Genomic DNA, 12,127 nt, shown 5'->3' with positions numbered 1-12,127 from the left:
TTTTTGTCTGTTTACACGGGTAGCTGTTTGTGCGTGTGTGTGTATGTGTGTGTGTGCAGAGAGGTGGCCTGGGAACCTCTGAGTAGGTAAAAGGGATGTGGGGGCTAAAGACAGGATACGGAGGGAGGAAAAGAGAGTGATGAATTGCACGGGAGATTATCATAATCATTTTCAACATCACTATCACTCAATCATGTAGTTGTACCCTGCTCCAAGGAACACTCTGCTCTCCTTGTACATGCACTTTATCTGCCCAGCTCTTGTCTAAAAGTATTTTTATAAAGTGGGGGAAGGAAATTCCTCGCTGTTTTCCATGGCTGCCCCCAGTATTAATGTAGCACAGACTAGCAGCTGAGTATATTTATTTTACTTTTCACAAAGCAGCAGCCGGACAGAGGTATGTGTGTGAAAAGAACTTTAAAGCATCGAAAATATTATTTTCGCTCAAACATAAATAAATAAACACCCAGAAGCCAGGTCCTCTTTGGAATGTAGTAATTCTGAATTTTTATGAATGACTGCATTCATGCTTGGCCACGCCCCCGCCCCCAAACCTCAACTCCCCGTGTTGGAGCTCCAAGCCCCGCCCCCTCCCTCCCCGTCGGGATACCTTGGCCGCGCGCCTGCCTCCTAATTGGTTAAAGGAGATCTGGGGGGGGCGTGGCTGCCATAAAAAGCACGAGGCTGATATAAAAACAAGCCTCAAACTTTGATCGATGAAAATTTACAAGTGATGGGGGACGTTTGAGGACCATCGCGCATGTCGGATTTAATCTTTGTGGACAAAAGCTATTGTTGAAGGATTTATTTTTAAACGTTTTCTCTTGTTTGATGTGAATCAGCTGACAGCATGGGGATACTGCTATTATTCGCTGTCTTGCAAGTGGTGACAGTCGGCTTGGTGAGTGTTGGCTCTGAAGTTTTTCCTCTGTGTTTTCTGTTCTCGTATGTCCGTACTGTACTGTAACAGCAGCTTCCTGTCGTCTGGTTACATGCAGCCTTATCTGCCATGCATGTCCCTGCTGTGAGGTGTTGCATGTCAAAATAATGATCTAACGAAATCCTAACCTACGAAACACTTTGGAGAGTCCAGGTTAATGCTGTGTAGTTTCCAAAGCGCGGATCTGGGGGAACACCAGAGGTCCTTGAAGGATGCTTCAGGGATCCTCAACAAAATGAGTATCAGGATAGTAATAGATAAGAGTGCACAAAGGTTCACACTCACTATTTCCAGTGTATTCCAAGTAAAGTAAAACCACAATCTGATTTATTGCCAGGTAGGTTTTCACACAGGAGCAATTCGCCTTATTACATATATATATTGCTGCATTAAAGTAAACGTAGTAAGTAAAAAAAATATACAAAGAAAGATACAAAAGTAAATACTTAAAGTGAAGGAACATAAATGGAAACTTGACAATATACTTTGAAAAAAGAGGCTATTACACAAATATGTACAATATGTAATGTAAAAGTACAAGTAATGCATAAAATTGGACCTGTTGTGTGTTATACTATTGTATAGTATAGTATGATATATAGTCAATTTTATAGGCGGCATTTTTTCTTGATGCAAGTTTAATATATTATGCATTTATTCTAATTGTCTTTTTTATTTATATTTATTAAAAATACCAGTGAATGTTTACTGTTTCAGTGCCCTGGTGTCATTTTGGACAATTAGGTTCATATCGATAGGTTGTTGTAGTATTGGCAAATATATTGATATCGATAGGCTATTTTTTCACTCCCTAATATTGTTATTGGCACTGGCTCCCAAAAATCCAGTACTGATCAGGCACCACTATTGTATGTTGTTGCTGGTAAAAGTTGAGTCATTTTTTAAAAAACTATTTTACATACAGTTTAGTAGTTTCATCTGTGATCATGCGCCATGTGATATAAGATCATAATGTGTTTTTGTAAGTAAAACCATAATCTGGACATTAACTAGTAACTAAAGCTGTTATATAATTGAAGTGGGGTAAAAAGTACAGTTTTTTTTCTCTTGTCAGAATTACAGTACTCATTCCACCAATATCCTAAATCCAGAGGTTATATTTAAATATAAATATAAATACTATGTCAGGTGTGTTTGTGAGTGTTTAAAGGGTTTCTAGCCTGAAAAAACTAACCAGGTCATCTTTTACAAACTATATATACGTAAGCTTCCATCTTGCTGGAGGTCCAAAATTACCCTACAGTAATATTATCCAACAGTTATACAAATGAAGACAAAAATACACTTCAGTCCAATGTGAACTGACTGCAAACTATAAATGTCTACAGGAATATTATGGGACTTTTGGTTAGGGGGTGTTTCAAGTACCAGGTTATATACCCAGTGATAATGCTAAAGCTACACTGCATTGTGTAATATCATATTCAACCTTCATGCCCACCAGTGCCAGTGGCACACCAGGACCTGGCCTGGGTTTAGACAGGGATCCCTTTAGATGATCTGGCTGTGGACAGTCAGGCATGCAGCTCTCTGTGATCTCAGTACCTACCGGGAGTTGTTGGAGTGGCTCTGGTGTGTGGTGGTGGTCAGAAACAAAAGATGTAGTTGCAGGAAAGTGGTGGTGTGGGGTTGGGTCAGAGAACGTACCTTTCATCCCAGCTCGGCCGGCGAATGCCAAGCGGAAGGCGACAGAGGGTTACAGATATCCCTGTGGGGCTCGGGACAGTGCCGGGTATTCAGCAAATGTTTAAGCCTCACACACTTTGAGGAATTTCTGTGATCTGTGTAACATGAGTCAAACTATTGTCCTGCTTGGTTCCAGTGTGGCTCCTCCTCACATGGAAAAATCTACCGTATGAAGCTGGTTTGCCTAAAAGTGCACTCTATATCAGGGCCGTAATTATAGACAGTGGGAGCCAATGGGATGGGTGGCCCCATAGAAAGAGCATGCCCTCAACAGTGAATAGAAATTTGCATTTGAAACAGATTCACCTTGGAAATCTGATAGTTGAAAACATGAACAATCGATAAATCATCAATGATTATAATAACTTTTCTCATTTTTCCCTCATTTTCATTTCTCTCTCTCTCTTTTTTACATTTTATATTTAAGTTTCCCAACTCAACTAACAGCTCTGCCACACAAAACGATGTTAAATGATGACTAATTGCTTGCATTTCTAGACTATTGATTAATTATTGATAAATACATTTTTAATTGGTTAAATTCTGAACAGCGATTAAGTGGGCTAACTAATGAACTATTTGATCATGTGATGATACAATATAAGGCAGTAAGTCTAGATATAAAATCTGTCAAGACTGACTGTAGAGTCCACCATGTTGCTAAAACATATTTTGTTCTGTCTTCATACCCAGCAACTAGCGTCCACAAAAGCCCCTCATAATAGCCTGCAGTGGAGCCTGTCGTAATGACCTTACAGCACTGACTCTGTGTCCCTTCCTGTAGGTGACTGCTGGCTGTCCGGTCGTGTGTGAGTGTCCGGCAGGGCCTCCATCTTGTCCCCCAGGGGTCAGCTCAGTGCCCGACGGCTGCGGCTGCTGCAAGGTGTGTGCTGCTCAACTCAACCAGGATTGCCACGAGGGGCGGCCCTGTGACCACCATAAAGGCCTGGAGTGCAACTATGGCAACGACGTGGGCCGTACCCATGGCATCTGCAGGGGTACGTACCACAGAGGTGGCGGAGGAAGGCTGAAAGAGAGAGAGAGGGGAGGGTGGCAGGATGCAGGGGGAGTTTGGGGAGGTTTAGATTAGGCAGAGTTTGGGGTTGAGTGAGGGGATGTGTAACTTCAGGGTGGGGAATCTGGCTTCCGAGCCAAGTGGCTGGAGTTTCTCTTTGATAGGGGGCTTCAGGTTTGAAGCCCGTGCCACGTTTCAAAAACAGAGCGCCTTCATGAGCTGCGACTGAAACCTGGCCAACTCTGGGATTTATATAAGTAGTTCAGTGTGTACACAAACAGCCTCATGAAGCACACAAATACACACACATGCACAGTGGTATTTTTATATGTGTGTTTATTTGGGGGTGTTTCTATATAAAGGGGGGTATCCGGGGTGTTGTGTGGGGAGTCCCTCTGAGGGAGCAAAGGGGACGGACATTGTAAACAAGTCAAAATTCCTCTCAGGTCTAAGAATAGAGCTTGCTTCATAAATCTGGAGATAGTGTTTCTCTACTTCTCTCTTCTTATCTGCCTTCCATGCAAAGTAAAAGGTCCAGTGTGTAAGATTTATGGGAATTTATTGGCAGAATATGGCAAAAATTGATAATAATATTCCTAAATAGTTTATCAGTTTATAATCACCCGCAAATCAGATCTACAAAGGTCCTCTATCATGGAGGCTGCCATTTTGCACAGCCATGTTTCTACAGTAGCCCATAATGGACAAACCAAACACTCACTCTAGATATGGTCTTTCACATTTTTGTTTTGCAGCCACTGCAGGTTCTCCTATATGCAAAGATCATTGCACAATGCCAGGGATGTTAAGACACCAAAAACTTAATTACGATTAAAAGTCCATGATACAATATTTATCATAATATTTAAAAACAAGGAAAACAGTGACCTAAAAAATGTTAAATAATAAATCTGATGCAGCATTTTTGTTTTGATAAAATTAGCTTTTCTGTTTAACTGTTCTTTTTCTTTCATAAAACAAAATAAAAGTAGCCAGTCACAACATAAGCATGTGCAAACAATTGGCATGAACGTTTTGCTGTTCAATATAGAAACTAGCAAAACGATGTGCACCATCTTCAGATTGAATGTGGCCTTGGTCAACTTTCTCTTTTACTCTTTCCTGTACTTGTGCTTGGCTTGTCAGTTGAAAAGAAAAACAAAATTAAAGGTTAAAAGCTGTTTCTGGGGGAACTTTAGTGACATAAATATCTTAAGTTAGCTAATGTTAGCTAGCTAATAAGCTAGCTAATTTACATCACTTGTTACCCAGCTAGTTACGTCTAATAGTTAATGTTAGTAAGTAAGCATTTTGCTTATAATAGCTATTTTAACATTTGACTGTATGTTGCCATGGGTCAACCAGTAACATCTTTTAACCATTGTAAAAATTAGTTTTTCTTTTCAGCATTGCGTGCAAGCGCAGCACATAACATATTGGTGTAAAAGAAAAAGAAAGGAGAGTTGAATGAAGTTCTGCTGGGTAACAAGTTTGCTTAACTGTTACTGGAGCACAGAGCAAAAATGGGTGGGACTTAGGGAGGGATGAAAGTCTGTGGCAATGAATGCTCAAACTGCAAAACAAAAACAATGCACCAGTCAGTAGCAGCCCTTTTATGAAATAAAATAAAAATATTGCAAATTTTCAATATATTTATACGTCACTACTAAATGCCACTAAATTCTACACACCGTTCCTTTAAATTTTCACCAGCCTCAGAGTTTTCTTTGGATCAAGAATGTATGATATCTGAACATTTTGATTTTGTTATTTCTTTTACCAACCAGTTTGTCTACTTCCTTTCCTTCAGCGAAGGCAGAGGGCCGCTCTTGCGAATACAACGGGCGGATTTATCAAAACGGTGAGAACTTCCGTGCTGGTTGCAAGCACCAGTGCACCTGCATCGATGGGGCAGTGGGCTGCGTGCCTCTCTGCCCCAGCCACGTGCCCTTGGCGTCCCCTTCCTGTCCGGCTCCACAGTTGGTCAAGGTGCCAGGCCAGTGCTGCCTCAGCATTGACTGCCACAAGGGAACCACCGTCATGCCTCCAGTGCACCGCCGACCCCAGCCTCCAGCTTACCCGCCATACCCCTTCATCCCCTACCCGGCCTACCCCTACCCGAAGCCTTATCCGAAACCTTACCGGAAGCTGTACCCCTACAAACCCAAAAAGGACAAGGACACCCTGGGCAACGAGCTGGTGGAGGTGGGGCGCAAGTGGGACAAGCCACGAGGAAACAAGCACCTGGCTGGTAAGAGAAGGTGCCGCCACGTCGCCTCAGAGTGCCGTCTGTTTCCTCTACGCAGTAAAGCATCATGTTTATGTTTTAGCCATTTTAGCCTCCTGACGCACAAACGGCCTCACTGTGAGCCTTTCCCTTTGCATCTGCGTGTGTGTGTCAGCATTTATGTGAGGCTTGTTTTCCACTGGCTCCTTGCACACCAGAGGTGCTCTCTCTCACACACACACAGACACACACTCACACACACTGCTCTCACACAGCACATACCTCTGTCACCCAGCTTTCCCCTCTCTGTAATCACCCTCTCTATGCGTCAGTGTTGCCTGTTCACTGAATGAGGCCTGTGTGCTTTGCATCTCTGGACCTTTCCTTCTCCCCTCACTCCCACTGAACCTTCTCCCCCCCCAGCTTCACTTTTGCTGATCTTGCTTCTGTCTCTTTCTGACCCTCCACATTCTGCATCGTCCATTGTCGTCCTCCCCTCAAACGTCCCCTCTTTCATCTCTCTTAGCCTGGAGGCAGGTGGGAGATCACTGCGTGGTTCAGACTACTTCCTGGTCCCAGTGTTCCCGGAGCTGTGGGATGGGCGTCTCCTCTCGTGTTACCAATGACAATGCCCGGTGTAAGCTGATCAAGGAGACGCGTCTGTGCAACATTCGGCCCTGCAGCTCCATGTCTATCCCTGTCAAGGTGAGGAATGCGTTAGGTGCTTTTAAGATTCTCATAAAGGGATAGATTACAGTCTTTCCTCTAATGGCCCACAACCACGCAGTCCAGCAACCATGCTAAATGGATTCAGGAAAGGATTGCTTTCAAGGGCTCAGATTGGTATTAATATCATGGCATGTATACGGTCCCCACCCCTGAACCTTTCTGGTCCATTCTGTCTATTCACGGTTCTGTTGCTGTGTGGGAAACATCCCCCAAAGGATGACGACAGAGTTGATTTGGGCCTTGTTTCCCCTGTGCAGCTTTATTCTGAGTTCATGATTGTCCGACTGTAAATGAAGGTAATTTAAAGGGACAGGTCTGAATATTTAAAGTGGGGTTATATGATGTACCTATTTAAGGGATAATGTACAGTTAGTGGGTCATTTTTGCAGTTTTAATGCTGACATTTTCTGCAGCTCGTCCTCATGAAAAACTACAAAAAATAGTTTCACACAGAACTTTTCAGAGAGCGACAAAGGAAACACTTTCCCCTCGTTTGTCTGTGGGTTTGCAGCTCTCCCACACTGAACCTGCGACACTGTGGCTGTCAGCTGCACTCAGTGGCTTTTTGCTGTGTGACTCAAAGAGCACTCAATTCGCCCACTCTGTTGCTCTCTCGCATTTCATACACAACACCCTCAAAAACATTCTGCTTCCCGCTGCGAGCCACTCATGAGGCTGATGGGTTGTTATGCACCTGTTTCTCTGTGCTCTCCCAATGTTTGCAGAGCTGCTGTGGGTGTTAATGTGTATCGGTGTCAATCCTCGACTATTGTTGGCATGCTCCTCTCTTTGGCACCCATCTGTTGTTCTGACCTTTATTTTGTTTTTTCCCTGTCTCTGTACTTAACTGGATTAGCTGTTATTCGTGTCTCAGAGCTTGAGTAATGAGTTATTTCATTTTGCTGAGGTGAGGTATGGCAGTTCTGACCCCAAGCAAATGGCAATGTGATCCTATAAAGCTCTCACTGGAAAGCAGTGTTCAGCCTGCTTTACATTACTGTAGAGTGTTGAGCATCACGGCAGAACCAAAGGAAAGATTTTTGGCCATGTTGGACAGCCAATCTATGTTGGACAGCCAATCTATATCTTTGATCCAGACTGAAAAGTCTATACAGCTATGGATTGCCTTAAATTCTTTTATATATGCATGTTCTCCAGAGGATAAATCCTACCCTGTAAAAATAAACCTTTTCTTTGGGCTTCCCTAAAATTTACAGCTGACTGAATTTGAGAAGACAAGTTGAGGTAATTTTGTAATGATTCAAAACAAACCTTTCAAATAAACTTGATATTAATTCAGTTGCACTTGAGAAAACCTGTTGAATAAGCTTTTATATTAAAAATATTAAGTTGAACCAACAGCTGTTCAGTCGCAAATTTGATTTCCTTTTACAGTGTCAGTTCTTCATTTCTTATGTATATTAGAGACACACGGTGAGTTTCTGTTTTCTTCAAACTAAAAAAGAAGGGTCTCAAGAGAATTTTAACTCTCAAACAATGCATGCTGGGAAGTCTGCTAATATGCTGTTCATGTTCTTTATAAACTTAGTTTAATGAGTTGATTTAATTCTGTACAGTACATTTATTCAACTCATCATTTCAAGTTCAAAGACTTCGTGTTAGGTAACAAGTGATCTGATAATAAATAGCAGACATTTAAAAGTTTAATTAATTTGAATAAATAAAACCTGTATATTTACATTAAGTTGATGAGAAAAGATGAATTGATTCCACTAAATTCCTCCTGTGTCAGTTTGAGGGTTTCATTTGTAGTTTTGAGTCAGATGTATCAGATGGATTACCACGAAATGTGGTACAGACTGTCATTTTTCCCACAGAATGAATTGTAATAACTCTGTTTATCCCTTAATTTCACTTAGTGCCATCAGTAGGTCAAACACGTAATTTGACCAAATACTTTGGTTTATGACCAAATTCCAACAAAACTGCAAGACACTGCAAATATTGTAATTAAACCCGATTAAACCTGCTCCACTGGAAAACTCACTTTCTTTCTTTCTTCTGTCTCCCTCCACAGAAAGGAAGGAAGTGCTCTCGTACCCATAAGGCCCCTGAGCCACACCGCCTGTCCTACGCTGGCTGCAGGAGCACTCGCCTGTACAGGCCCAACTACTGTGGCGTATGTAGGGACGGCCGCTGCTGCTCGCCGCGTCGCACACGCACCGCCAACGTGACCTTTGCTTGCCCTGACGGCGAACGCTTCAGCAGGTCCGTGATGTTCATCCAGTCCTGCAAGTGCAGCGACGAGTGCAACCATCTCAACGAGGCTGCCATGCCTCCGCAGCGATGGCTCTATGGAGACACACACAAGTTCATCGACTAGCGGTATCGTCTCCCCAACCTACATTCCCTCACAAAAAAAGACATTAACTCCCCCATAGTGATCCCCGTTATAGAATAGCTGTCCTTAGTGTATCTATGAGTAGACGCAAGCGAGGTGCACACGTCAAAACATCTTTTCTGGAAGATTATTTGGGGAGGAATGGGGAGAAGAAGAATGAATCAGATGGTCGAATCTCCAACTTGGAAAGAACAAAAGTGACCCGGCCCTGCTTTAGTGTAGATAAAAAGTTGTTACTGGCCTGTCCAGACTTCTACAGAAAATCTTTATGGGAAACATGGATGTAACCAGCCACCATGTTACTGCCATGCACCAACTGTCCCCCGAACTCTGAGACATATTTTGGGGACGCTGGTGCAAGAGCTGATAAACACAAGCATAACTGTTGGTGTTTCTTGTGTTGATGGTGTGGATTCACATCACTGTTACCTAGCAACAGGTCTGACCAGCCAATAGAAAGCTGGTGTGACGTTGCTTTGGAGCCTAATATGAAACCAGCTGGAATAATATGTCTTAGTACTGATAAACCAAATGAAGACTCACGGAGAAGACTTGACAGCAGAGACTGGGATCGTGATGGCAGAAGATGGAGGAGCATCTCAGATGTTCTTACAGGAGCAGGCTTGTGTCTTTTTATGGTATTTATTATTCACTGGTATTTATTGTTGGGACACACATGATGACACAGTGGCCTGCCACCAGGGATGGTGGTGCTGCTATGTTTGGAGCATCAGTGTGGCTGAGGGACAAAACAGCTGAGAGCTGTCAGCCATGACAGGGAGACATGGACTCTCGCAGATCCGGGGCTTGACCCCGGGGGTCGCATCAGAGATCACGGCGGTCAGAAAACCATATCTAATGATGGATGATGAAGGCTGCAGAAGACGCGGTGTCGTGTACTAGAAAAAGACAAGAGTTGAACCTGATGGGTTGAGGCTTTGTGCGTATTAGTGGGGAATATGTCAGAGGTTGTTTACACAGCTGGACTCATCCCATGCCTTGCCTCCACAAGAAACTGAGACATTTAGCAAGCACCAGAAGAACAAGCCTGGGATTCTGGCGCCAAGAAGTCGACCGCCTAATTCTGTGCAAATTACAATCCTGACTCTGAGGGGCAGTGAGAAAAAAAAATCAGCCACTCTCTTGTTTGCTATAAAAATAAAATTTGAAAACTGCGGCTGCTGAGGTAAACATGTAATTTGTGACTGGCGGGTGGAACCGCTCTGCTGCCCAATCCGGCCTGTAATCGAGCAGCGCGCCAGCTCACTCAGACGAAACAATAACTCATGCTTCTTCGTGTCTGTGTGGTGTCTGTTCCTGACAAACGCTGTTGAAGTGTTTGTCAGTTGACATCACCGTCAGGGGCAGAGAAGAGCTTTATGGCCCTGCAGGGGCCAGTAAGAAACTATTTCTGAGGACATTTTGAAGGAGAGGAATTCTGTATTATTCTACCATTTTTGTGGCCAAATTCCTGAAGGACCCACACTTGGGTTAAAGTTCACGCACCTTACGACAGCATTGATTCATGACTTTTGATCTCATGCGAAAGTGATACAGAGGGATTGAGAGGTCAGTTTAAACTGTTTTTTTCTTTTCATCTTTACCGAATACAGATTTAAAATGGGTGATTCTTAACTATTTGAAGCACCATTTCATTATTTCAAATTTCTTTTCTCTTGTGCCATAAGATAGTGGCAGCTTAGACATGTTTTCTGTGAAACTGGAAAGTATTTGCATTTTCTATCCTCTCTTGGCAACAGTAGGCTTTCTTAGTGAAGAGACTGCTGCCTCTAAGCCTACAGGTTTTAAACTGGCGATTAAAAAAAATGTTTGGTACTTGTTCATGTTCCCATTGCTATTTGCCTATTTAGATGCTGTGGTTTTGGTACTGTATGTCTAGTTTTGTTAAAGGACACTATAGAGCAGCTATGTACAGATGCATCGTTACCTTCTTTGTAGTTCTATCTGCTGTATAAGGGCCCATTCTTTAACCAAGTTATACTGAAGTAGTCCTTGTATAGTTTAGCACTGAACGAGGCTTGGTTCAGGTCCTTCATGAGTGTTAAGTGCCAATTTGGAAGCATGATGATTGTATGTCTACTCGTACGTTAATATCATCTGTAAAGGTAAAGCCATGCTTTTCAAGATCACACATCTTAAAAAAAAACATGTTCACAAAGAGGCTAAAAAAACTATTTTCCATGTTCATCACAACTGCTTCTCTTTGAAACTGTCTGCCTAACACACATTTGATTTTTAGAGTTAGAATGAGTTCATCATTTTGCATTTTTCAATAAAAACATTTTCACTTCCACACTTGGGTGTTTTTCAAAACGATCACTTTCTTTCGAGGTAAAATTGTCCAACAACGAGCCTCCTGCAAGAAGCCCTTTCTCCTGCTTTTTAGTTCATATACATTGATTTTTACTTATTTTGTTAGTACACATTCATGTCAGGGATACTTTCTTAGGTAAAACTAAATTTTGAGTGGTCGAGGGCACTCTTACCAAGAAAAGAAAAAAGCATCTTGCATTTATATGTATTTTATATCAGCTTATGTTCAACAGTTGAGGGGTTTTAGACTGTTGGTCAAACAAAAAAAAAACCTTTGCTAATAACAATCATCCATCCACATCCACTTCATGATCAAGTTAGATTTATCAGAATACCTGGGTAAGAGCAGAATCAGATGGTTTAGAATATTTGATGAATCTGGAGCTGAATTTTTATTTCTTCTTGTAACAGAAAATTACTAGAAAATATGAGACAAATAGGCCCAATGAGTGTACAGCCATGCCAACATCTGTTTAAGACTGTACTTTAAGCTCAATGCTAACATCAATTACAATGCTGACTTTAGCTAATTAGCAGTGAACACTAAGTACAGCTTAGGCTGATGGGAATATCATTAACTTTTGCAGGTTTTTTCCACAAAGACAAATGAAAAAACCTGATGGTGCCATTAGAGGGAAAAGCCAGGGGAATCACCTACAAAACATGACTTATCCTCTGTGGACAACACGTGTCAGTACAAGATTTCATGCCAGTTCATTTAGCACTTGAAGTATTTCAGTGTAGACAAAAGCAGTAGACAGAACAATCCATGGAGTCATGCTGCTAGTGTGGAAAAAGTCACTGCCAGACAGT

At 42.3% G+C, this 12,127-nt stretch overlaps 1 protein-coding gene across 1 annotated transcript; it reads left to right on the top strand.

Annotated features, from left to right (window-relative positions):
• The first annotated feature begins 714 nt into the window (after window positions 1-714).
• On the top strand, window positions 715-10,370 carry LOC146309716 (CCN family member 1). Its single transcript, XM_084744264.1, has 5 exons — window positions 715-901; window positions 3,432-3,645; window positions 5,473-5,913; window positions 6,416-6,594; window positions 8,657-10,370. Exons 1-5 carry the CDS (start codon window positions 851-853, stop codon window positions 8,960-8,962), a joined length of 1,191 nt encoding a protein of 396 aa, XP_084600390.1. The 5' UTR covers window positions 715-850; the 3' UTR covers window positions 8,963-10,370.
• Window positions 10,371-12,127: the final 1,757 nt, after the last annotated feature.

This window comes from Lutjanus erythropterus, chromosome 19 (genome assembly GCF_056507025.1).
Source record: "Lutjanus erythropterus isolate fLutEry1 chromosome 19, fLutEry1.hap2, whole genome shotgun sequence".
NCBI classification, from domain to species: Eukaryota; Metazoa; Chordata; class Actinopteri; order Lutjaniformes; family Lutjanidae; genus Lutjanus; species Lutjanus erythropterus.
The sequence above is the reverse complement of the archived record's forward strand: the minus strand, read 5'-3'. Positions and strand labels throughout refer to the sequence as shown.

What these genes read in the sequence shown, in the direction of transcription:
- LOC146309716 (XM_084744264.1), top strand. Translation starts at nt 851, where the DNA reads ATGGGGATACTGCTATTATTCGCTGTCTTGCAAGTGGTGACAGTCGGC. An exon ending in AGGAAACAAGCACCTGGCTG is followed by an intron (nt 5,914 to 6,415) that starts GTAAGAGAAGGT and finishes CATCTCTCTTAG; the next exon opens with CCTGGAGGCAGGTGGGAGAT. An exon ending in CCATGTCTATCCCTGTCAAG is followed by an intron (nt 6,595 to 8,656) that starts GTGAGGAATGCG and finishes CTCCCTCCACAG; the next exon opens with AAAGGAAGGAAGTGCTCTCG.